Genomic DNA, 26,314 nt, shown 5'->3' on the forward strand with positions numbered 1-26,314 from the left:
TTGTTCTCTTATGGACTTACTTCACCTAGCATAATATACTCTAGTTCCATTTGTATCATTGTAAATGGCAAGATTGCATTCTTTTTGATGGCTGAGTAATATTCCATTGCGTATATAAACACACCACACCTTTTTTTTTTTTTTTTTTTTTTTTTACATTTATTTATTTTGGGGAGAGAGAGAGAGAAGCAAGTAGAGGAGGGGCACAGAGAGAGGGAGACACAGAATCTGAAGTAGACTCCAGGCTCTGAGCTGTCAGCACAGAGCCCGATGTGGGCCTCAAACCCACAAACCGTAAGATCATGACCTGAGCTGAAGTTGGATGCTTAACCAACTGAGCCACCCAGGAACCCTGATATACCACAGCTTCTTTATCCACTCATTAGTCAATGGAAATTTGGGCTTTTTCCATAGTTTGGCTATTGTTGATAATCCTATAATAAACATCAGGGTGCATGTGCCCCTTCAAATCAGTATTTTTCTATCATTTGGGTAAACACCTGGTAGTGTAATTGTTAGGTCGTAGGATAGTTCTGTTTTTAATTTTTTGAGGAACCTCCATGCTGTTCTCCAGAGTACCAGTTTGCATTCCCACCAACACTTTAAGAGGGTTCCCCTTTCTCCACATCCTCTCCAACATCTTTTGTTTCCTATGTTGTTAATTCTGACAGGTGTAAAGTGATACTTCGTTGTGGTTTTGATTTGTATTTCCCTGATGATGAGCAATGGTGGGCATCTTTTCATGTCTGGACGAAAGCCATCTGGATGTCTTCTTTAGAAAATACATCTATTCATATATTCTCTATCCCTTTCTTAACTGGATTATTTGTTTTGGGGGTGTTGAGTTTGTTGAGTTCTTTACAGATTTTGGATACTAACCCTTTATCTGATATGTCATTTACAAATATCTTCTCCCATTCTGTCAGTCGCCTTTTAGTTTTGCTGATTGTTTCCTTCACTGTGCAGAAGCTTTTTATGTTGATGAAGTCCCAATAGTTCATTTTTGCTTTTGTTTCCCTTGCCTCCAGTGACGTGTTTAGTAAGAACTTGCTACGGCCTGGGTGAAAGAGGTTGCTGCCTGTGTTATTCTCTAGAATTTTTACTGTTTCCTGTTTCACATTTGGATCTTGCATCCATTTTGAATTTATTTCTGTGTAGGGTGTCAGAAACTATATTTTTTCCATTGGATATTCTTTCCTGCTTTGTTGAAGATTAGTTGACCATATGGTTGTGGGTCATTTTTTCTGGGTTTTCTGTTAAGTATTCCATTGATCCAGTGTATGTTTTTGTGTCGGTACCATGTTGTCTTGATGACCACAGCTTTGTAATACAGCTTGGAGTCCATAATTGTGGTGCCTTCACCTTTGTTTTCTTTTTCAGGATTGCTGTGGCCATTCAGGGTCTTTTGTGGTTCTATACAACCTTGTTTGTTCTACCTCTGTGAAAAATGCTGCTGGAATTTTGATAGGGATTGCATTAAATATGTAGATTACTTTGAGTCGTATAGACATTTTAACAATGTTTGCTCTTCTAATCCATGAGCATGGAATGTCTTTCCATTTCTTTGTATCATCTTCAATTTCTTTCAGAAGTGTTCTTTTTTCTTTTTAATTTTTTTTTTTTATTAACGTTTATTTATTTTTGAGACAGAGAGAGACAGAGCATGAACGGGGGAGGGTCAGAGAGAGGGAGACACAGAATCAGAAGCAGGCTCCAGGCTCCGAGCTGTCAGCACAGAGCCCGACACGGGGCTCGAACTCACGGACCGCGAGATCATGACCTGAGCCGAAGTCGGCCGCTTAACCAACTGAGCCACCCAGGCGCCCCTCTTTCAAATTTTTTTTTTTCAACGTTTTTATTTATTTTTGGGACAGAGAGAGACAGAGCATGAACGGGGGAGGGTCAGAGAGAGGGAGACACAGAATCGGAAGCAGGCTCCAGGCTCCGAGCTGTCAGCACAGAGCCCGACACGGGGCTCGAACTCACGGACCGCGAGATCATGACCTGAGCCGAAGTCGGCCGCTTAACCAACTGAGCCACCCAGGCGCCCCTCTTTCAAATTTTTTTTTTTTCAACGTTTTTATTTATTTTTGGGACAGAGAGAGACAGAGCATGAACGGGGGAGGGGCAGAGAGAGGGAGACACAGAATCGGAAGCAGGCTCCAGGCTCCGAGCTGTCAGCACAGAGCCCGACACGGGGCTCGAACTCACGGACCGCGAGATCATGACCTGAGCCGAAGTCGGCCGCTTAACCGACTGAGCCACCCAGGCGCCCCTCTTTCAAATTTTTTTTTTTCAACGTTTTTATTTATTTTTGGGACAGAGAGAGACAGAGCATGAACGGGGGAGGGGCAGAGAGAGAGGGAGACACAGAATCGGAAACAGGCTCCAGGCTCCGAGCCATCAGCCCAGAGCCTGATGCGGGGCTCGAACTCACAGACCGCGAGATCGTGACCTGGCTGAAGTTGGACGCCCAACCGACTGCGCCACCCAGGCGCCCCATGGCGCCCCTCTTTCAGAAGTGTTCTATAGCTTTCAGAGTACAGATCTTTTATCTCCTTAGTTAGGTTTATTCCTAGTTATCTTATTATTTTTGGTGCAATTGTAAATGGCATCAATTCCTTGATTTCTTTTTCTGCTGCTTCACTATTGGTGTATAGAAATGCAACAGATTTCTGTACATTGATTTTGTATCCTGTGACTTTGCTGAATTCATGTATTAGTTCTGGCAATTTTGTGGTGGAGTCTTTCATGTTTCCTACATAAATGACATCATGTCATCTGCAAATAGTGAAAGAGTGACTTCTTTCTTGCTGATTTGGATGCCTTGTATTTCTTTTTGTTGTCTGATTGCTGAGGCTAAAACTTCCAAAACTATTAAACAACCATGATGAGAATGGACATTCCTGTCTTGTTCCTGATCTTAGAGGAAAAGCTTTCAGTTTTTCCCCGTTGAGGATGATATTAGCTGTGGGTCTTTCATATATGGCCTTTATGATGTTGAGGTATGTTCTATCTATCCCTACTTTGTTAGGAGTTTTTGTCAAGAATGGATGCTTTATGGGGCGCCTGGGTGTCAGTCAGTTAAGTATCCAGCTCTTGATTTCAGCTCAGGTTGTGATTTCATGGTCATGGGATCAAGCCCCACGTCAGACTCTGGAGCATGGAGCCTGCTTGAGATTCTCCCTCTCCTTCTCCCTCTGCCCCTCCCCACTTTCATGCTTACTGTCTCAAAAAAAAAAAAAAAAAAAAGAATGGCTTCTGTACTTTGTCAAATGCTTTTTCTGCATCTATTGAGTGGATCATATGGTTCTTATCCTTTCTTTTATTAATGTGGTGTATCATGTTGATTGAATTGCAAATTATGACTCACCCCTGTAGCCCAGGAATAAATCCCATATGATCATGGTTAATAATTCTTTTAATGTACTGTTGGATTCAATTTGCTAGTTTCTTGAGAATTTTTGCATCCATGTTCATCAGGGATATCAGCCTATAATTCTCCTTTTTAGTGGGGTCTTTGTCCGGTTTTGGAATCAAGGTTATACTGGCCTCATAGAATGAGTTTGTAAGTTTTCCTTACATTTCTATTTTTTGGAACAGTCGAGAAGAGTAGGTATTAACTTTTTTTTACATGTCTGATAGAATTCCCCTGGGAAGCCATCTAACCCTGGACTTCTGTTTGTTGAGAGATTTTTGATTGCTGATTCGATTTCTTTGCTGGTTATGGGTCTGTTCAAATTTTCTATTTCTTTCTGTTTCAATTTTGATAGTTTGTATGTTTCTAGGAATTTATCCATTTCTTCTAGATTGCTCAATTTGTTGGCATATAATTTTTCATAATATTCTTTTACAATTGTTTGTATTTCCGTGGTGCTGGTTGTGATCACTCCTCTTTCATTCATGATTTTGTTTATTTTGGTCCTTTCTCTTCTTTTTTGATAAGTCTGGCTAGGGCTTATCAATTTTATTCATTCTTTTAAAGAACCAGCTCTTAGTTTTGTTGATCTGTTCTACTTTTTTTGTGTGTGTCCATATTGTTTTTTTCTCCTCTACACTTTATTATTTCCCTTCTTCTGCTGGCTTTAGGCTTCATTTGCTGTTCCTTTTCTAGCTCTTTAGGTGTGAGGTTAGGTTGGGTCTTTGAGATTTTTCTTGCTTCTTGACATAGGCCTTTACTGCAGTATACTTCCCGCTTAGGACCGCCTTCGCTGCATCCCGAAGGTTTCGGACTGTCGTGTTTTCATTTTCATTTGCTTCCATGTATTTTTTTTTACTTCTTCTTTAATCTCCTGGTTAACCCATTTATGCTTTAGTAGGATGTTCTTTAACCTCCATATTTTTATGATCTCTCCAAATTTTTCTTGTGGTTGACTTCAAGTTTCATAGTGTTGTGATCGGAAAATATGCATGGAATGATCTCAGTCTTTTTGTACCTGAGGGCTGATTTGTGACCCAGTATGTGATCTATTCTGGAGAATGTTTCATGTGCCCTCGAAAAGAATGTGTATTCTGCTGCCTTAGGATAAAATGTTCTGAATATATCTGTTAGGTCAATCTGCTCCAGTGTGTCACTCAAACCTATTGTTTCCTTGTTGATTTTCTGCTTAGATGATCTGTTCATTGCTATAGGTGGGTGTTAAAGTTCCCTACTATTAATTGTATTATTATCAATGAGTTTCTTTATGTTTTTTTATTAATTGACTTATATATTTGGGTGCTTCCAAGTTGGGGCATAAATATTTATAATTGTTAGATCTTCTTGATGGATAGACCCCTTAATTATGATATAGTATCCTTCTTCATCTCTTGTCATGGTCTTTGGTTTAAAATTTAGTTTGTCTAATATACGTATGGCTACTCTGGCTTTCTTTTGATGTTCGTTAGTATGATAGATGGTTCTCCATCCCCTCACTTCCAATCTGCAGTTGCCTTTAAGTGTAAAATGAGTCTCTTAAAGGCAGCCTATAGATGAGTCTTGGTTTTTTTGTTTTGTTTCGTTTTGTTTTTATCCATTCTGATACTCTATATCTTTTGATTGGAGCATTTAGTCTTTTTACATTCAGAGTGATTATTGGTAGATATGAATTTAGTACCATTGTATTACCTGTAAAGTCATTGTTTCTGGAGATTTTCTCCATTCCTTTCTAGTCTCTGTAGCTGTTGTTCTTTCCTTCCCACTCAGAGTCCTCTTTAATATTTCTTGCAGGGCTGGTTTAGTGATCACAAACTCCTTTAGTTTTTGCTTGTCTAAGAAACTCCTTATCTCTCCTTCTATTCTGAATGACAGACTTGCTGGATAAAGTATTCTTAGCTTCATATTTTTTCTATTCAGCCCATTGAATATATCATGCCACTCCCTTATGGCCTGCCAAGTTTCTGTGGACAGATCTGCTGCAAACCTGATTTGTCTTCACTTGTAGGTTAAGGACTTTTTTTCCCCTTGCTGCTTTTTGGATCTTTCCCCTATCTCTCTATTTTGCAAATTTCACTAGGATATGTCTTGATGTTGACTGGCTTTTGTTGATTTTGATGGGAGTTCTATGTGCCTCTTGCATTCTGATGTCTGTTTCCTTCCTCAGATTAGGGAAGTTTTCAGCTATAATTTGTTAAAATAAACCTTCTGCACGTTTTCCCTCTCTTCTGGGACTTCTATGATACTAATATTATTACACTTTGAGGAGTTGCTGAGTTCCCTAAGTCTTCATTCATGATCCAATACTTTTTCTTCTCTCCTCTTTTCAGCTTCATTATTTTCCATTATTTTATCTTCTGTATCATTGATTCATTCCTCTGCTTCATCCATCCTCATTGTCATTGACCATTCAGTTTTACATCTCCATTATAGCATTTTTTTATTTCAGCCTGACTAGTTTTTAGTTCTTTCATCTCTGCAGTAAAGGATTCTCTAAAGTCCTCTATGCTTTTCTTAAGCCCAGCTAGTATCATTATTATTGTTGTTTTAAATTCTTGTTCAGGCATCTTACTTGTATCTGTTTTGATTAAATCCCTGGCTGAGACTTCTTCCTGTTCTTTCTGTTGGGGTGAATTCCTATGTCTTGTCATTTTGTCTTGGTCACTGTTTATGTGTGTGTATGTCAGGAAAGCCTATTATATTCCTGCTCATGAGAGTAATTGCTATATTGAGAAGAGGTCCTATACTGTCTTGGTACTGGTGCTTCAGGAAGTATTTCAGAGTATGCATTCTGTTGTTGTGCTTTAGCTGCTCTTTCCCTCAGGTCAATCCTTTGCAGAGTTTCTCCTTGCCTGCATTGGGGAGTGCTTGGACACTGTCCACTGCGTGCAAGTTTTAACTAAGTATGTTTCAGTCTGCTTGTTAAAAGAGGCTAGATCCTATTTCCCCTAGAGCTGAAGCTTTGCAGCACTCTGTGATCAGTATACTTGGTGCACATGAGAGGTTTGTGGTCTTCTGAGGGAGGATCCTGCTGTAATGGTTTTCAGGAGGACTTGCCTAGGAAAGATGCACCTGCAGGGTGCAGGGGGGCAAGAACTTGGTGTAGGCGGTTCCAGCCTTCACTGGGGGTCTTGTGTTGCTCACTGAAGTTAGTCGGTGCCGATGGGGAGGGGATAATGGCATCACCCCACTCTCTTGTCCCCAGAGCAGGGAATTCAAGCCTGCCACTCTTCAGGAAGCCCTCACAGAAGAGTGAACAGCCTCCCTTCTTGTGTCCCCAGCTTCCACCACAGCCCTGCCTTCACCCTGTCTGTGTCCAAGCTTTCTGCCTGCCAGGAGGCACAGTACTCCTGTGTTTTATCTCAAGAATGTGGCTGGGTGTCAAAGTTTCAAATTTTAGGGACCTGGTACAGCATGGACCCACGCTGATCCTCTGGGGGAGGGTCTTGCTGCACCGTGACTGGTGCTAGTTTGTCCCTGAAAAGCAGTCACTCAGCCACACAGTGGTTGGGAGTTTATGGTAAAGCACATCAAAAAGCCAGCACAGGGGCGCCTGGGTGGCGCAGTCGGTTAAGCGTCCAACTTCAGCCAGGTCACGATCTCACGGTCCGGGAGTTCGAGCCCCGCGTCAGGCTCTGGGCTGATGGCTCAGAGCCTGGAGCCTGTTTCCGATTCTGTGTCTCCCTCTCTCTCTGCCCCTCCCCCGTTCATGCTCTGTCTCTCTCTGTCCCAAAAATAAATAAACGTTGAAAAAAAAAATTATAAAAAAAAAGCCAGCACAAGATTTGCTGCCCTCAGCAGGTGTCTCTGTTCCTATGCTAATGAACAGGGCAATACCTTGGCACTTTCCAGTTTTTTTGTCCCCGGAAAGTCCATGCCACCTCTCCAAAATGCACTCCAAGAAGGGAAATTGTTTCTCCCCATGAGACCAAGGGGATCCTCAGACCATGCTGTCCACTTCCAGGCTTTTTCCCTCTTTCCCCACAGGAGTAACACTAAGTCCCCCAAGCATGACCCCAGCAATGACCCAAACTTCCAAAACTTCAGACTTTGAGCTCCACTGGTTATAAACACTGGTAGGAGTCAGCCCCTATCCTTTTCCCAGTCATTGGTTTTGGGGAAGACTTTTTCTTGTACAATTTCCTATGTGGTTTTTTTTCTCTCTTTCTCTCTTTCTCCCTTGCTCCTCTCTCCATGATCAGGGCTCCCTCTCCTCCGTAACACCTGCAGTTTTTTTCTCCCTCAAATCAACTCTGCAGCTTATTCCTTCCACAAGGTGGCCATTTTTCTCCCTTTAGATGTGCAGTTTGTTCTCAGAATGATTTGATATTTATCTCGCTGTGTTGAGAGACGAGGCAACCCTAGGGTCCCCTACTACTCTGCCATTTTAACTCTCCCCTCCCTATTCCACATCTGTTTGGTAAAGGTACTTCTCTCAAAGGATGCAGATAGTGAGTGGACCTATTGAGAGAAGCCACCAGGTATTCTGGACAGCAGTGAACAACCAGAGATGTCCCAGCCTAAAAATAAACATGAAAGCAGTATTGGACATGCTACTGTAATGGATCTACAAGTCGCCTTGGAGACTGAATGCTAGCTCCATTGGGCTGTGTTGCATTAATGCTGTTATTTTGAATGTTGGTAATTGTGGTATACTATGAGGTAGTTTTGCAGTCCTTGACGTGATTTCAGATATTTCTATCATTTTTCAAATTTTAAACTTACTTTAAGCTTTTAAAATTTCCTTTTTATGTTTTTATTTACTTTTTAGTTTTTAAAATGTTTATTTATTTTGAGAGAGGCAGAGCACAGTGGAGGGGCAGAGAGAGAGAGAGAGGGAGAGAGAGGGAAAGAGAAAATCCCCAGTAGACTTTACTATCAGCACAGAGCCTGACATGGGGCTCAGTCTTACCAGTCATGAGATAATGACCTGAGTTGAAATCAAGAGTCAGATGCTTAACTAACTGAGCCACCCAGGAGCCCCTAAAATTTTCCTTTTTAAAAATTAATTTTTACATTATATATTATAAGGTTTTAAAAGTCACTGGTAAAAACAGCAGCTCCTTAGACCTCTTTTTCCTCTGCCTCCCTCCTTCCTTGACCCTGAAGTCCCATTACCCACAGGCAACCAATTTAAACTCTTAGCTATTTTTTCTGATAATTACCTCAGTGTTTCATATTAGATTGTGCTCTTTTTTTTTTTTTTTAACAGTTATTTGTTTTTGAGAAAGAGTGAGAGCACAGGGGAGAGGCAGAGAGGGAGAGGATCCAAAGCAGCCTCCACACTGTCAGTGCAGAGCCCAATGTAGGGCTGGAACTCAGAAAACTGTGAGATCATGACCTGAGACCAATCAGATGCTTAACTGACTGAGCCAACCAGGTACCCTAACGTATGGTGCCTCTTCTGATCAATTAGTTACAATATTACATATTGACTTCTTAATGTAGTAGGTAAAGATTGGGACTCTTTTATTATATCCTCTTTTCTTTTACCTAATATATTTCTATTTTGGCAAAATTAACTTTCACTGCTTTCATACACAGAGTAAATCGTGTTCACTGCTGAGCCACATAGCACACAAGTATCCCCCCAGCTTTCCAAAAATTCACATTAAGCTGCTTCACTTTTATGAAAGACCTACATTATGCCTGTTTTCACCAATCAGGAGAAGTCCAAAGAGGATTTTCCCTTTTACAAAAAAAAAGGTGAAAAGAGAAAATAGTGTTCAGCATTTATTTTGCAGCCAGCTGTTGTTGAGGCTTCACATACGCTGAGCAGTGAGAGTGGCCCCACCAAGCTCCTTCCCCAGGAACTACACTCAGCACCTCAGTATCAAGTTACCACAGCTTTGAACTCTGTCTCTGAGCATCTGGGCTTTATCTCAGTTTATTTTGTCCATCTGTTAGCAAGATGTGTTTAAGGAATCAGCCTTAACAGAGGTTACTTTTTTGGTGTGGGAATGCTCAATAAATTTCCCATGCAACTTAATGGTAATGGTTCTTCACTTTACACCATTTCAGCCTTTGAAAGGTTTCATAAGAATGTTCTACTTTCTGATAGCAGGGAAGACCTGTACCGTGATGTCATTTCCTAGAGTTAATAATGACCTCATTGGTTTTACATTTGCTTAGTTTTCTTTGACTCTTAAGTCTTGCTTGATCTTCCAAAAGCTCTATAAAATGAAACTTACCAGATTTTCTATTTAAGCTAATGTGTTTTGGCAACACCGTTTATAGAGCCCTGGATTATCCTGCTCTAGTCTGGATGATTTACTCTCCAAGGCTACAGCACAGGGGCTGTTCCGGACACTGACGGTCTGGGAATTCCCCTCATGTCTGTTCTCTGTTGGAGCCTCTTGCTTCTTGGATCCCATCTCATCTCTCTTCGTTTACTCCCCCATTTTAGTGAAGCCCTTCTCAAGTGGTTTCCTAAGAAAAGATGCATGAGAGACATATTTTGAGACTTTGTACATCTGAAAATAGCTTTATTCCAAGCTCACACTTCATTGATCATGAATACTTGATTGGAAGTAATTTCCACTTAGAACATTTAAGGCTTTTGTCATTCATTGTATTTGTTGTTTTCAATTTGGAGACTCATGCCCTTCAGTTCCAAAATATCTTCCTCAATAATTTATTTACTGTTTTCTTTGTTCTTCCTGGAATTTCTGTTACTCCAGTGTTAGATCTCTTGAATTTATTGTTTGTCTTCCTTTTTTCTCTCACATTGTCTATCACTTTGTGTTTTAGGTTTTTTTTCTCCAGCGCTTTTACTGAGTTTTAAAAATGTGGTTTTTTTTTTTTAATTTTCACAAATTTTTTTATTCTCAGAATTGTCCCATTTTGATAACATCCTGTTGTTGTCATTGATGGAATTTTTTTGTTGTTGTTGTTCAGATATTAATTTTAGTTTCCCTGAAGTTCTTTTGCTTCCTGCAATGTCTGTGTTTCCTCTAAGTTTATTTTTTGTTTTACTTTCTTGTTGGAAATGTCTAGGAATTCTTTGCTGTCTATATATACATACTAGAGGGAGGTTCTAAAAGCTCTGGGGTGCTTGGATGCCACTTACCCACTAGGAAGTTTCACTGAAGAGCAGTTAGATGATTAATTAGCTTTTTTATTAGGGACTGCCAGATGTCAGTGTTTATAGATCTTTTTACTTGAGTAGTTTGTTTTCTCCCATATAGGATCGTCCATGATGTATTTAAAAGTAAGGTTAAGGTCTCACCATTCACTAAGCAACCTTACTTAATCCTCTTATTTTCAGTCCCATGTGTCATACTTACTCTCCTTTGTCCCAAGTCTCAAGTCTGAAACTTCCCTTACTTAATTCCCTAAAGACTATACCTTCTTCTGCCTCCTACAGATTGAGGGAGGGGACTTAAAGATACGCTTCAAGACTTTTTGTTTTTAGTGACCAACTTCCGAAGTACCTGGTGCCTCAATTCCTGAGGCTTTCTGGCACTCAGCAGGGCAAATAGGCTTGTTACTGGTCAGCTCTCCCTCTACATGGAGTTATGTTTCACTTCCCCCGCCATAGCTAAGTCATTTACCATTCTTCATGTGCTTTCTGTCTGTATATATCGTGTTTGGGGCTACATGCATCATATGTTTTTATTTTGCATTTCTGTTTCTTGTTGTTTTAGTATGATTTTTAAAAGAAAGAGGAGGCCATCTTGAGATCAGATGTCACCTTTAAATTTTCAGTCAATTATTATTGCTTGCACTGCTCGTAATAGCAAAAGTTAATATAGCCTAGGGGCACCTGGGTGGCTCAGTCAGTTAAGCATCCTGACTTTGGCTTAGGTCATGATCTCACGGTTCATGGGTTCAAGCCCCATGTCAGGCTCTGTGCTGACAGCTCGGAACCTGGAGCCTGCTTCAGATTCTGTGTCTCCCTCTCTCTGTTCCTCCTCCACTCGCAGTCTGTCTGTCTGTCTCTCTCTCTCTCAAAAATGAATAAACGTTAAAAAAATTTTTTTAAGTTAATATAGCCTAAATATCCAACAACAGGATAATTTTATAATCTCAAGTTTTCTTTGATTTGTATTCCATAAGAAACTGTAAAAACCTAGAATATATACAGGAGCAAAAGAACAGAAAACATCTGTCACCGTTCCAAATAACCACTTTGGTATATGTCTTTAGTGTATATCCTTTTGAATTCTTTTCTATGCATAGAGAAATAAATCCCTTTCATCAAAAATGAGATGATAAATTTTGTAGCCTACCATAATTTACCTATGAAACCCACAAACTGTTGGATACTTAGTGTGTTTCACCTCAACCCTGTATTGTGGAATATTGTTCTATATTATACTATCCAGAATAGTAATAATGAGTATACACTGAATTAAAATTTTAAATGAGAGAAAGTCAGGTAGAAGTGATAAAAATTCTGACAAAAATGAATCAAAATATTTTTAAAACATACACCTTGTACAGCTATAAATTACTCAATTTACAAAAAGTGACCAATGGTTTGTTGCCAAACTTACCTTGAGCCAAATTATTTTTTAGCTACTTAGATCTGGTTCCTTGATTTTAGAGAGGCGTGGGGTTCCTGAGTGGCTTGGTCAGTTAAGCGTCCTACTCTTGACTTCAGCTCAGGCCATGATCTCATGGTTCGTGAGTTAAAGCCCACGATGGTCTCTACACTGACAGTGTGGAGCCTGCTTAAGATTCTGTCTTCCTCTCTCTCTGGCCCTCCCTCATTTCCTCTCTCTCTCTCTCTCTCTCTCTCTCTCTCAAAATAAATTTTTTTTTTTTTAAATTGAAAAGAGACCTCAAGGCTTACCCTCAAACTTCCCTTTAAGCAATGCATTACAAAGCCTCCTAACTTTTATGAGTCCATGTTGTTAGGAGCAGGTGATTTCTTGAATCTACTGTGTACTTTGAGGTCGACCATCATTTCAGCATCTACTGCAAAGAAAACTCAGCCTTTCTTCTATCTTTTCTACTCCATGACCCTTAGAATGGGAACCGTGTCCCTGCTGGACTTGAAAGTGAGAGCTATAGGTCATTCTTCCATTTTCTCCTTGCACATGGACTCTGAAGAATCACATTTTTTTCTGACCTACTGCTTCTATATAACTCCATTTTTTTACCATTGGAAGAGAGTAGTACCGTAGGGGTATGACAAAATGTTTGTTCAGGGAAAAGTTACTTTTGTGTGTGTGTGTAAAATTTAACAAATCAAGATGAAGACAAATTAATATTTTGTGTTTTAAAGCAAGCTTTTTGGTTTTTTATCAGTTAGTGAGTGAAAGTGGGCCTCAGTAATTCTTACACTATATTCCTTCATCATTGTAGATTATGGATAATACCTAATTCTTCCTAATCAGATTTAAGTTTTTACATCAATTTGCATTTAAAAAAATTTTTTATGTATATTCATTCTTGAGGCAGAGAGAGAGAGAGAGAGAGAGAGAACACAAGTGGGGGAGGGGCTGAGAGAGAGGGAGACACAGAATCCAAAGTAGGCTCCAGGCTCCGAGCTGTCAGCACAGAGCCCAACGCGGGGCCTGAACCCACAAACTGCAAGATTGTGACCTGAGCCGAAGTCGGATGCTTATCCAACTGAGCCACCCAGGCGCCCCTTCATCATTTTGCATTTTTAAGATTACAGGGTTTTTATTTAACCTTTGATTATATATAATTTCATCTAATCTAAGAACCCATTGATTAAGACATCATGATTTTGTTACTATGAACATAGAAAACACTACCAATTAAGCAATGATATGTCAATGAATGTAAGATGCACTTTAATTTCAGAGATGTTAATTTTTTAATGGGCTGTTTTAGAATGAAATATGGTATATTTGTTCTCATTTATAATTGAAAATCTTAAATAACATGTAGTTATTTAGCAAACACACATTTAATACCTACTTGGTACCATTGCTACTTGGAATTTTGGAACCTTTTTTAGAGTATTAAAACAATACTGAGAAAAGTTTTTTACTTATTTATTTTTATTTTAGAAAGAGAGAAAGAGACAGCACAAGCGGGTGAGGGGGCAGAGAGAGAGAAAGAGAGAGAATCTTAAGCAGACTCCATGCTGGGCATGGAGCCTGACATGGGGCTCGATCCCACAACCCTGGGATCATGACCTGAGCAGAAATCAAGAGTCAGGCACTCAACCAACTGAGCCACCCAGGTGCCCCTAAAAGTTATTTTTTTCCAAAGCACTTTTACAGTTTTTTAATCATCCTAGTACCTTATTCAACAGCTCTTCTATTATTCAGCATACTTCCCCCGGACCCAGGTCCTCTCTTCCTAGGGGAGTACTTGTGATTAAATACTGGTCTTTAGAAAGTGTATTAAAATATAAGATCAAGTGATTTCCTTGGGAATCACTGAGCTGGTAAGTAAGAGTTTTAAGCTCAAAGTTCTGACCTGAGCCACTGGATGGGAATAGTATTGATGTTTAGGTAGAACTTACTGCCGGTCAGCTGAGAAGAAGAAGAATTTGAAGGAAAGCTTATGAGCATCTAGCCATCTTGAAATAAATATTTTCATATCCTTTTAGATGGTGAAAAAGGATACCAGATTCAGGACAGCTGCAGGAAAGTGCCCCAGCCCAAACACAGGGCTGCATGTGACTGTACAGCAGTCAAGAATAAACTAATAGAGGTGAAACCTAGGTATCCTAGTAAAAGTATTTAGCAGCTGTAGATTGTGGCTTATTTAGAAAGGGCAAAAACACAATTTAGAGAGTTAAATTTGGGGGTTTTTTGGAGGGTAGAATTTTACAGAAAATTTTTAAATCTCCAGCAAAATAGTTACGACTGTATCAGTTTAGCTGGCCTAAGCTAATATGGATTTTGGGTTTTGTGGCTCACCTCTAGTGTACTTGAGAGCAGGATCAGACATAGACCTTCAGAATGGTAGCTGCAAAGTTAAGAACAGCACAGCCTGAAGTATCAAGGGTCATTATTTCAGGTCGAGATTCAGGCTAGTAACTGGGCTACACAACAGGCAAAACCCACCCAAATCCAGAAGATGGCTAACCAAAACATGTATGATCAGATGTGGGATTAGCTGATTTTAGAACCAGGACAACTGAGAAACATTCACTATGGACTCTTCCTTATAAAGAGTTTTATAGGGGCGCCTGGGTGGCTCGGTCGGTTAAGAGTCTGACTTCGGCTCAGGTCATGATCTCATGGTCCGTGAGTTCGAGCCCCACGTCGGGCTCTGTACTGACCGCTCAGAGCCTGGAGCCTGTTTCAGATTCTGTGTCTCCCTCTCTCTCTGCCCCTCCCCTGTTCATGCTCTGTCTCTCCCTCTGTCTCAAAAATAAATAAACGTTAAAAAAAATTAAAAAAAAAAGAGTTTTATAGTTTCTTTTCATTAGTTTCTATAAACAATTGACCCTTGAACAACATGGAACAACATGGAAATTAGGAATGCAACCCCTTGTTGCCAAAAATACACCTATAAATTTGACTCCCCCAAAACTTAATAGCCTATTGTTGACCAGAAACCTTACCAAAAACATAACCACATACTCTGTGTTGTATGTATTAAATGCTGCATCCTTACACTAAAGTAAGCTAGCGAAAAGAAAATGTTACTAAGAAAATCATAAAGAAGAGAAAATATGTTTACAGTACCATACTATAAAAAAATAAATCTATGTATATACGTGGACTTGTGCAGGTTCAAACCTTGTTCAAGAGGCAACTGTATCAAGTCATTTTTTTTCTTTTCAACTTATGTTTTTAATTCCAGTATAATTAATTTACAGTGTTATATTCGTTTGAAGTATATAATGTAGTAGTTTAACAATTTTATACATTACTCAACGCTCATCACAATATGTGTATTCTTAATCCCCTTCACCTCTTTCACTCATCCCCTCACCTACTTCCCCCTGCTAACCACCATTTTGTTCTATATATTTAAGAGTCTATTTTTTTGTGTGTCTCTTTTTTCCTTTGTTTGGTTTGTTAAATTCCACATATGAACAATATCATATGGTATTTGTCTTTCTCTGACTGACAGTTCACTTACCATTTGTACCCTCTAGATCCATGTTGTTGCAAATGGCAAGATTTCGTTCTCTTTCTTAATTCTTTTTTATGGCTGAGTAATAGTCCATCTCACACACACACACACACACACACACACACACACACACACACTTATAAATGAATATACACAAGCACTCCCCACATCTTCTTTATCCATTCATCTATTGACAGACATTCGGGTTGTATAAAGTCATTTTTAAAACATCAGCTCTGTGTGTATTTGTGGCTTAAAGGGGAAAAGCTGAGTGCTCTTTGACTAAAACAGAATGGAGCAGCACTGCATGGGGGTAGCAGCAGTTCACTCTGTCGGGCTGTTGTGTGAATCAGCTGGGAGGGAGAAGCAGAGCTGTGGGATGCAGATGCTACTGCTTCCACTCTTCTCATCTGAAGTATCTCATTCAGATACCTGAATCTAAATGGCCATCTACTGCTGGTTTCTAAAGTATGCTAAGTCTGAAATATTCCTGAGCTCAAGGCACCTGGGTGGCTCAGTCAGTTGAGCATCCAACTCGATTTCGGCTCAGGTCATGATCCCAGGGTCATGGGATCAAGTCCCACATCAGGCTCCATGCTGAGCGTGGAGCCTGCTTAAGATTCTCTCCCCTCCACCTCCACTCCCCTGTTTATGGTCTCCCTCCCTCCCTCTCTTTCTCTCTCTCTCTGTCTAAAATAAAAATATTTTTTTTCCAGTTTTATTAAGATATAATTAACATCTCAGGTCTATCTTAATTTGGCTTCTGGATGCTACAGTTTACCTCTGATTCTCGTTTTTCAGGGCTTGTAGTAGAATGCCAACAAGAACGATCACAGATAAAAAATAAAGAGATAGCTTTGCGTGTGTTGAGAGCTAGACTCTACCAGCAGATTATTGAGAAAGACAAATGTCAGCAACAAAGTACTAGAAAACTGCAGGTAAGATTTATTTGGTATAATGATACCTCTGCACAAAAAGTCATAATTTTATGTAGAAAATACAGCGTTTGTTCTTGATCAAATGGGAATATCTGATAGCATAGAGAAACTTGCTTATTTGTAAATAAACAATAATTTTATTGCATATGGACTAGCAGGTTAGGGCTAAATTTGGATGTGTCAGTTTACAAATGAATACATGAGAGGGGCACCTAGGTGGCTCAGTCAGTTAAGCGTCTGACTTCGGCCCAGGTCATGATCTCACAGTTCGTGGGTTCAAGTCCCACATCGGGCTCTGTGCTGACAGCTCAGAGCCTGGAACCTGCTTCAGATTCTGTGTCTCCCTCTCTCTGTGTCCCTCCCTAGCTTTCTCTCTCTCTCTCTGAAAAATAAATAAAACATTTTTTTAAAAAATGAATAGATGAGATATGCGTAAACTCCGAATTATTTCCCAGTTGTTTCCCTCCAGTGTTTGTATCGTGACTATCTTGAGAGGAGATTAGGTTAAAAGATAAAAAAGTTCTCTGGAAATTAGGATAGTTGCAGATTTTTTAATTTAAAAACCTATGCTTTTTTGGGGCGCCTGGGTGGCGCAGTCGGTTAAGCGTCCGACTTCAGCCAGGTCACGATCTCGCGGTCCGTGAGTTCGAGCCCCACGTCAGGCTCTGGGCTGATGGCTCAGAGCCTGGAGCCTGTTTCCGATTCTGTGTCTCCCTCTCTCTCTGCCCCTCCCCCGTTCATGCTCTGTCTCTCTCTGTCCCAAAAATAAATAAACATTGAAAAAAAAATTAAAAAAAAAAACCTATGCTTTTTTAAAAACTCTGTGGGATCAAAAGTAAATGTCACTGCAAAAAACCTATAATGGTGATTGCTACTGATGGGATGTGGGGTGGGGGTAGAAGAGAGATTTATTGGCCACTATATATACCTTTTGTACTTTCTGAATTTTGTACCATATAAATGTATGATATTTATTCAAATATGTAGATAAAGGTTAAACAAAATGAATAAGTGTCATTGATATAAGTAAACAAATTATTGTGGGATTTTAAATCCTAAAAAAGGTTAAGTTTGTCTTTGAGAGAGGTTGGAAGAGAAAGTGTGCTTTGTATTGTTTGTGGATAGGTACGCTACCCTAAATTGGGAAGGATAATGAATTATATAAACTTTAAACATTAATTATTTTTTTTACCTGGTCTCTTCACACTTTTGTCCTTCTAGCTTTCCTTATGCACATTGTAACTTCCAACTAGTAAAAGTGATGGGATAAATGGGAGAATAATCCTCTCTTTGTGGTAATCCTAGACTGTGGTTCAGGATCAGTATATACATTTGCAGATAGGAATGCTCATTAACAAACCATTGCTTCTTGGCAAGTAAGTGATAATGTAAACACGATGAATTTTGTGACATTTGGATTAATAAAAGACATTGGGATTTACTTGCTATTTGGCATTTCAGTACCAAATGTTCACACAGTAATTTTTAAAATGAGTATTTAATATTGGTCTGATACAAATAGTGTGTGTGTGTGTGTGTGTGTGTGTGTGTGTGTGTCTTCAGAAATTTCTGGCTTCAGGCAGCAGAAAAGGCCTCCCAATTAACTTATCCATCTGTGTGAATTTTTTAGTAGGTATTTCTAATGCTTAGAGAAGTTTTGGTTCAGCTAATATATACAGTAGCTTTTATATGGAAGGCATTATATCAGGTTCTCAACTCTGGCTCCATTTATCACCTAAAGAGCTTTGTAGATCTCTCAGCCCCCCGCCCCCCACCCAGAGTCTGACATAATTGATTTGGGTGGGATCCTGGGCATTAATATGGTGATAGTAGTTTCCATACCTGGCTGGTTGCAGAATGGATGGCCTAGGGAATATTCTAAATCTACATAATCCATGATTCAGTATATCTGAGGTTGGGCTTTAGCATCTTTAATTTTTAAAAATGCTCATGATGGTCAGCCATATTTAATTTAGTTCCATATCATTTGCCTAAGGGGTTAAGAAAATAAGTTATAGGGGCACCTGGGTGATTCATTTGGTCCAACTTTGGCTCAGGTCATGATCTCACGGTTTGTGGGTTAGAGCCCCACATCAGGCTCTGTGCTGACACCTCAGCCTGGAGCCTGCTTGAGATTCTGTGCCTCCCTCTCTCTCTGTCCCTTCCCTGCTCACCCTCTGTCTCTCTCTCAAAAATAAATAAACATTAAAAAACATTTTTTGAAAAAAAAGTTACAGAAATGTCTTTTTTTAGTCTTAAAAAGTGGAAGTGTGTGAGAGGGGGTATTGTGTTGGGGAGGTAGTGTAGGTGAGATTAAGAAGAATGCAAATAACCATGGGGTACCTGACCTGTGGTGGCCCAGTCGGTTAAGCGTCCGACTTTGGCTCAGGTCATGATCTCACGGTTCGTGGGTTCGAGTCTGGCAGGCTCTGTGCTGACAGCTCAGAGCCTGGAGCCTGCTTCAGATTCTGTGTCTCCCTCTCTCTGCCCCTCCCCCATTTGCACTCTCTCTCAAAAATAGACAAACATTAAACAAAAATACAAATAACCATAGCATAAGGCAAATTGTAGTGTGCTGTGGAGAAGATTCCAAGTGTAAGGAGTTTCAAAGGAGAAAGTTAACGTATTTCAGTCGTTGCTAGCTGGAAAGGTGGGGATGATAGAGTGTTTGGGAAGGGCATCCCTTGAGATGATGTTTTAGCTGAGTTGACAGAAATGCACATAATTTTGATATGGTTTAATAAGTGGCATTATAGTGGGTCACATAGTTTTAAGAAATGATGTCATGGGGCGCCTCAGTGGCGCAGTCGGTTAAGCGTCCGACTTCAACCAGGTCACGATCTCGCGGTCCGTGAGTTCAAGCCCCGCGTCGGGCTCTGGGCTGATGGCTCGGAGCCTGGAGCCTGTTTCCGATTCTGTGTCTCCCTCTCTCTCTGCCCCTCCCCCGTTCATGCTCTGTCTCTCTCTGTCCCAAAAATAAATAAAAAAAAATAAAAAAAGAAAAAAAGAAATGATGTCAGGAAGGTTGGCCACATTATGAGGTACCTTGAATGATGAATTGAGTTGTGTCTGCTTAGTAGACAAGAAGAAACCGAAGAAGTAAATTTATCAGAAAACTGTTTTAAGCAGGCTAAGCAGGGCAACACAATGTAAGCAGAGAAATGGAAGAGGAATCAGGAGATTTTTACAGGAATGAAAGTGAAAATAACAAGCCCTTGAATGATAGAAATGGAAAGGGCAGGATGTAACAGGTGACCCCTGAAACCATTGGGAATGGGCAGGTAGAGAATACGATGAATTGAAGATGGATTCTCCCCTGGTGTCTGTGTCAAGCTCCCATGAAATGTGAGCTAAGTTGCGGGATGTCAGAGTTTCCCACTTGGAGCCAAGGGCATGTGGTGGTGGTATTTATAGAACAGGAAGAAGAACTGATTGGGATGCAAAGATAATTTGGTTTTATTTTTTATTTGTTTTTTTAATGTTTATTTTTTGAGAGAGAGAGAGCGCGAGCGTGAGCAGGGGAGGGGCAGAGAGAGAGGGAGACACAGAATCCGAAGCAGGCTCCAGGCTCCGAGCTGTCAGCACAGAGCCTGATGCGGGGCTCAAACTCACAAACTGTGAGATCATGACCTGAGCCAAAGTTGGACGCTCAACCGACTGAGCCACCCGGGCGCCCTGACCACACATTTTTTTTTTTTCAACGTTTATTTATTTTTGAGACAGAGAGAGACAGAGCACGAACAGGGGAGGGGTAGAGAGAGAGGGAGACCCAGAATCTGAAGCAGGCTCCAGGCTCCGAGCTGTCAGCACAGAGCCCGATGCGGGGCTCGAACTCACAAGCTGTGAGATCATGACCTGAGCTGAAGTCAGACACCCAACCGACCGAGCCACCCAGGCGCCCCAAAGATAATTTGGTTTTAAATATTTGAAGTTTAAAGTACCAAAGAGACATTCATTCTTATTCCATAACTAAGCTTTACAAACCTGTAGTTTTAAACAGTAAGTTTTGCCCATTCTTGTTCCTTGTCACTTTGTATATATGACTTTTAGAAAAAATTGAACCTGTTATAATAGAAAAGTCATTTACAAGTATGTTTCCATTATAATAAAGGTAATTATAAAGTTAAAATATGAATTGCCTTTTTGTTATAACACAGGTGGGAACAAGAGCCCAGTCAGAGAGAATTCGGACATATAATTTCACCCAGGATAGAGTCACTGACCACAGGATAGCATATGAAGTTCGTGATATTAAGGTAATATTACTGAATATGCTTTATGTACTTTGCTTTTCAAAGAAAGTATACTCAAATTCTAGAGAGTTATGTCTAAAATCTTACCAAGTAATTTAAAATCATTAAGCCAGTTTAAGATAGTACCCTAAAATTTGCAGATACTTGTATTAGTTTCATGGTAAAAAATGTGGTCTTTATGCCAGTTTCAAACAATTCTCTTTGAACTCCAGATTCTTTGCTATGCAATCACAGTGTACTAAGGTATATTCAATATGCATGTATACACTGTATCAGTTTCCTGTTGCTGTGTAACAAATTACCACAAATTTGGTGGTTTATCTTAATGGTTATATAGGTTAAAAATCTGGACACAACAGAGATGAGTTCAGAGCTCTCAGGTCCAGTTGCTTGCTTGGTGGCCCTTCCATATGCCCAATCCCACTTTGAATCTTTTGCAGGAATGGCGCAGGCCTTTTTAAGGGCTCATCTGCTTAGGTCAGGCCCATGCCAGTGATACTCCTTTTGAATGACTCAACGTCAACTGATTAGTCACCTAATCACTGGAGTGATATTCTGTCATATTCACAGCTTCTGCCTTGACATAAGGGAGGGATTTCTGCAAGTCCTCCACCAGGGGGCATCTTAGAGTTCTGCTTACCACGATGTATTCTTGTTCATTAGATTCAGGAGTTATAATTATGCTGTTGGGGAAAGACCCTCTCATCATGGTTTGAACATTAACCTAACTAAATCCCATTTGGCCGGATCACTGACATAAATCATTAATGATGAAGCACAGGAAGATTCCCCTTTTGCTTCCACTGAAGGGGAAAACGAAGTGGTTCTCATAAAGGACTGTGTACAAAAGGCAAGAGATGGAAAGTTCTGATCTTTTTCCTTGATGCCATGTGATATATAAGGCTTCTTTCATTTGATTCTGTCCCGTTCTATACTCAAAATTAAAGTCCTCATTTTACAAGGGGAAATGTCTGTGTTTTCAAAATATTTAGAAATTTCTGTGTATCTTATGCCACTTCCTCTGTCTTCTCAGCAATTTAATACTGTCTTAAATAGGAACATAATAGCCTTGTCAAAAAGGAGAAGATATTTGCTCACTTCCCTTTCCTCAGGAAACACACAGCAATAACCAAATATGTTTGGCCATATTGTTGTAATTACACCATACTCTTTCATTTGTTTTCTGGTAGTGGTGATGGTTTTTCCTGAGACAGCTGCATTCTTATGACCAGTAATATTTTTTAGAATAGCCCTTAGGTCCTCAGTTGGTAATCAGTATTGAAACAGGCAAATTAAGTAGCTTTTATAGTTATAAAATACCTGGCTTTGGCCTGGTTATAATAACTAACATGTTATTACTGACGAAACTAGCATGCCAGACTCCGCAATGTAAGGGAAATTATATTTGCGTGCTCTCATTATGACTAACCCACCTATTGGAAAGAAAGAAAACATCCCATATTGGTGAAAGGAGGAAATTTGGAAATGTCACGAAAAAAAATGTAGTAAAACATTAAAATCTATATGAAGGACAGTAAAGAGACAAGTAGGAGTGAATAATTTAGGAACTGTAAGAGTTGTAGATGAGGCAGGAAAAGTGATTGAGGGCCTTAATCCGAGGGCAGTAGCCCCAGGACAGAATGGAAGGCGTGGAGGGGAAAGAAAGTGGATGTCTGTGGGACTTAGCTCAGCTAAGCTCAGCTCTGCTCCTTTATTTTAGAGCCTGACCTCCTTCCATTTACATAGTTCTTGATGAAACTGCTCTGCTCTTACACGATTGAAGACAATAATTGGTTTGTTTGGGGAGGAAATCCGAACAAGCCCCCACCAATGAGTTCCTTCCTAGCATTTTTAAACCGGAGACAAAGAGGGTTAGTCTCTCTCTTGGCTAAAGCTGAAATATCTAAGATTTACAAGAGGCTAGAAGCCACATTTCCAAACCATGAGGAGAAGGCAGTGTTCAGTAAGAGATGAAGCTGATGTATTGAAAGGAGCAAAAATAGAACTAGATGGAAAGAATCTTGATGATATTAATCCCCGCATTCATTTATTCGTAGGCTGCATTCCCAGGGCGGTGGCACCAGCCTTTACATTCCGATCCTTGGGTTCTGTGAGATCACCTCATATTCTTAGTGTGAGTTCTCATGTAGGTGATTTTTTTTTTAATTTTTTTTTTCGACTTTTATTTATTTTTGAGACAGAGAGAGACAGAGCATGAACGGGGGAGGGGCAGAGAGAGAGGGAGACACAGAATCAGAAACAGGCTCCAGGCTCTGAGCCATCAGCCCAGAGCCTGACGCGGGGCTCGAACTCACGGACCGCGAGATCGTGACCTGGCTGAAGTCGGACGCTTAACCGACTGCGCCACCCAGGCGCCCCAGGTGATTTTGTTTTTATTTTCATTCATCTAGATAAGAAGCACAGACTACCCTATAATATATTGTTTTATGTTTCTATTGTTTCTCAAAGTCCTTGTGCAAATTCCTGAATATCAACCTATCTCCTGCCCTGTATTTCCCTTAAACTGAAGATTTTCCCTTGCCCTGAATACTTTGTTTTCATGCCTTTCTTCATCCTCCTTTTGACTGAAATGCTCCTCTCTCTATTTAGAGAAATACTATTATCTTTTTAAGATCTAATGCAAATTTTTTCTTCCTGCCTAAACTCTTCCCTGATGCCACCTTCTTTTTTTTCTTTTTTAATGCTTATTAATTTTTGAGAGAGAGACAGAGAGTGAACAGCGGAGGAGCAGAGAGAGAGGGAGACACAGAATGTGAGGCAGGCTCCAGGCCCTGAGCTGTCAGCGCAGAGCCCGACATGGGGCTCGAACTCACAAGCTGTGAGATCATGACCTGAGCTGAAGTCAGACACTTAACTGACTGAGCCACCCAGGCGCCCTGCCACCTTCTTTTAAAATTAACCTTACAACCCTCAGTTGCTTCCTTGATTTCTTGCTCTGATTGTGGTGCCTCACTCTGTCACTAGATTATGAGCTTCTGGAGGTTACGAACCACAAGTCATTCATCCTTGTTCTATCTCTAGCACTCTGGTTAATCCAATTGAACTCTACGTGTGATGTGATTATCATTTAAGAGGGATGATCCTTTTGATACAATTTCCAAATGATGAAATCACCTTGGCAATACCATGATCATTTGAGTTCTGGGCCTGCTAATTTTATAAGCAGTTTCCATATTATGCTCAAAATGGTTTAAATCTTAATTTAAAAGCTTATCATAGTGCTTTTGCTTTACTTTTAAAGTTTAATTGAGGTTTTAATATATGCTGGTGTTTTGTGGAATGCAAAGATAGGAAGGCATCGTTCCCCCTATAGTTTAATCGGAGAGATAAATGTATACACTTAACCTAAAATTCAACTTTAAGATCATTCAAGAAAGACCAAAATAAGATTAGTTCATACCTACATCAAAACTTTAAATGTTCTGTGTTCCGGATGCTGACATCGAAATGGTTCCATTAGGCCAATGTCTAGATTTTGAACATTTCTAAAATATAGGACTCTGCTAATTCACTGTTCCCAACAACTCTGTTACACAGAACTTCTGTAGCACAGGAAAGGTACTGAGTCATTATTTTAGTGACTTGTAGAGATGAACTGTAGGGAAGACTACAAGGAAGTCTAACTGAACAGTTTTCACCCAATAGACATATTTTGAGGTAAACATAAGAGCATTTATTTTTCTGAACTTTTTATTTAGAAACTTCAAGTATACTTTGCAGGCTGGTTCAAGGGGCGCATGGGTGGCTCAGTTGGTTAGGCGTCCAACCCTGGCTCTGGTCATAGCTATGGGTTTGAGCCCAGTGTCACAGCTCAGAGCCTGAAGCCTGCTTCTGTCTCTCTCTGCCCCTCCCACATGCATGCACTCTCTCTCTCTCTCTCTCTCTCTCTCTCTCTCTCTCTCTCTTCCCCCTCCTCTCAAAAATAAACATTAAAAAAAGAATCAGTACACACGCTGTACACTAGATGCAACAGTTGTTAACATTTGCTGCCTTTGCCTTCTCTTCCTCCTCCACCTCCTGTGTTGCTGGTGAACCATTTGAAAGCAAGTTGCAGACCTCAAGACGTTTGTCCCCTAAATATTTTGGCATAAATATTTTTTTGGTTGCACAGGACTTCTACATTTTAAAACCACATTTCCAATTTAAGAAAAAACAGAACTAGTATAAGCCACTTATGGATTAAATACAATCTAAATTTGAGGATTGGCATGAGAAGTTTGAGCTTGAAATGGTCCTGGGAGGTCCAGAGGACTTGGCAAGGCTGAGAAGGGCAAGGAGGGGCTGCGCATGTTAAAGTGGCAGCAAGGTGCCTGGGGCATTGATGGAGGCATTTCAGTCTTTCTTGCCCTTGGGAAATAATGTGTTATGAATGAAAAGGGTGGAATTTTCAGGGCAAGAGTTAAAAAGCCTTATCTTTTCTGGGGAACAAAAGAAGGCAAACATCCTCCCAAAGATGGTTTGAGACCTAGAACCCTGTTAGGAAAGTCAAGCAAAGGAATTTTAAAGAGAGAGGTGGTAAATTTCAAGTCTATTCAGATCTCCTTTGTTTTGGTGTTTCCAGAGTTGGAAAGACACAACTTCTAGAAGATTGATTTTTAAATAAAATGCTAATGGAAACAAAGAAAGAGTAGAATTCCATTTACTCTTTTGGATTCACTTTTTACATAAAAGGCCAATATAACAGGATCCTCCCAAGTTAGCAATTGTGTTCATTATGTTGTATAGAACCACTTCAGTAATCCATTGTTGCTATTAAATATGGACTGTAAAGAAGGTAAATATACATCTAATTCTTTGCTTTGTTTCTCTTATTTCTACTAATCAGGTTTTTATAATAACTGTCTCTTTTACCAGGAATTTTTATGTGGAGAGAAGCATCTGGATCAGCTAATTCTAAGACTACTTCATTCAGCAGACGAAGAAGCCATTACTGAATTTTTGGATGAAAACCTTAAATCAGCAAAATAAATCTTGATTTATTATAGATTCTTCTATAAATGAAACAGACCTATCTCAAGAAGCAGCTGTTCATAAAGTGCAGCTAAAATTACACAGTACGTACAAATATATTTTTTAATGAATTAAGTCACATTTCTTGACCTAAGAATTTATAAAATACAGTCCCAACTCTTCAAGCAGAAAACAAGCATGCAATGAACATTGCAAAAAACAAAAAAATAAGCATGTATTTTTGAAAAGAGAAATAAAGTATTGGGAATTGATTATGTAATATAGGTCACTTCTTCTCTTTTATATGCCTTTTTTTTTTGAGAGAGAGAGAGAGGACGTGCAAGTTGGGGAGAGGGGCAGAGAGAGAGGGACAAAGAATCTCAGACAGGCTCCATGCATGAACTGGGGCTCGATCTCATGACCCCGGGATCATAACCTGAGCCAAAACTAAGACTTGGACGCTCAACCAGCTGAGCCACCCAGGCACCCCCAAACATGCCTTTTTTTTAACCATCTATAAATTAAACACATTTTCCATTTATTACTTCAGGATTTTACCACATGGTAAAATTTAGTGATACAAGATTTATAAACTTCTTTGTAAACCCCTATTTAAAGAAAAAGTATTATTAACCATGTTAAAATTAGGCTTTAAACTGCTACTTTTATTTTTTCTCTCTTTAAACTAATTTTTCTTAGTTTTTTTTTTAATATTGGTTTAT

The 26,314-nt window shown here is 39.8% G+C and overlaps 1 protein-coding gene across 9 annotated transcripts in view; it reads left to right on the forward strand.

Moving 5' to 3' along the window:
• MTRF1 (mitochondrial translation release factor 1) overlaps positions 1-25,872 on the forward strand; it is a 70,970-nt gene extending 45,098 nt beyond the window's left edge. For all 9 annotated transcript variants that reach the window (XM_045053639.1, XM_045053638.1, XM_045053635.1 and 6 more), the window contains 3 exons: positions 16,232-16,368; positions 20,526-20,624; positions 25,497-25,872. In XM_045053639.1, coding sequence (XP_044909574.1) covers positions 16,232-16,368; positions 20,526-20,624; positions 25,497-25,610 — 350 coding nt within the window. In that variant the 3' untranslated portion in view covers positions 25,611-25,872. The remainder of the gene's footprint in view (positions 1-16,231; positions 16,369-20,525; positions 20,625-25,496) is intronic.
• The last annotated feature ends 442 nt before the right edge of the window (positions 25,873-26,314 follow it).

The sequence above is a fragment of the Felis catus genome, chromosome A1 (genome assembly GCF_018350175.1).
Source record: "Felis catus isolate Fca126 chromosome A1, F.catus_Fca126_mat1.0, whole genome shotgun sequence".
Classification (NCBI taxonomy): Eukaryota; Metazoa; Chordata; class Mammalia; order Carnivora; family Felidae; genus Felis; species Felis catus.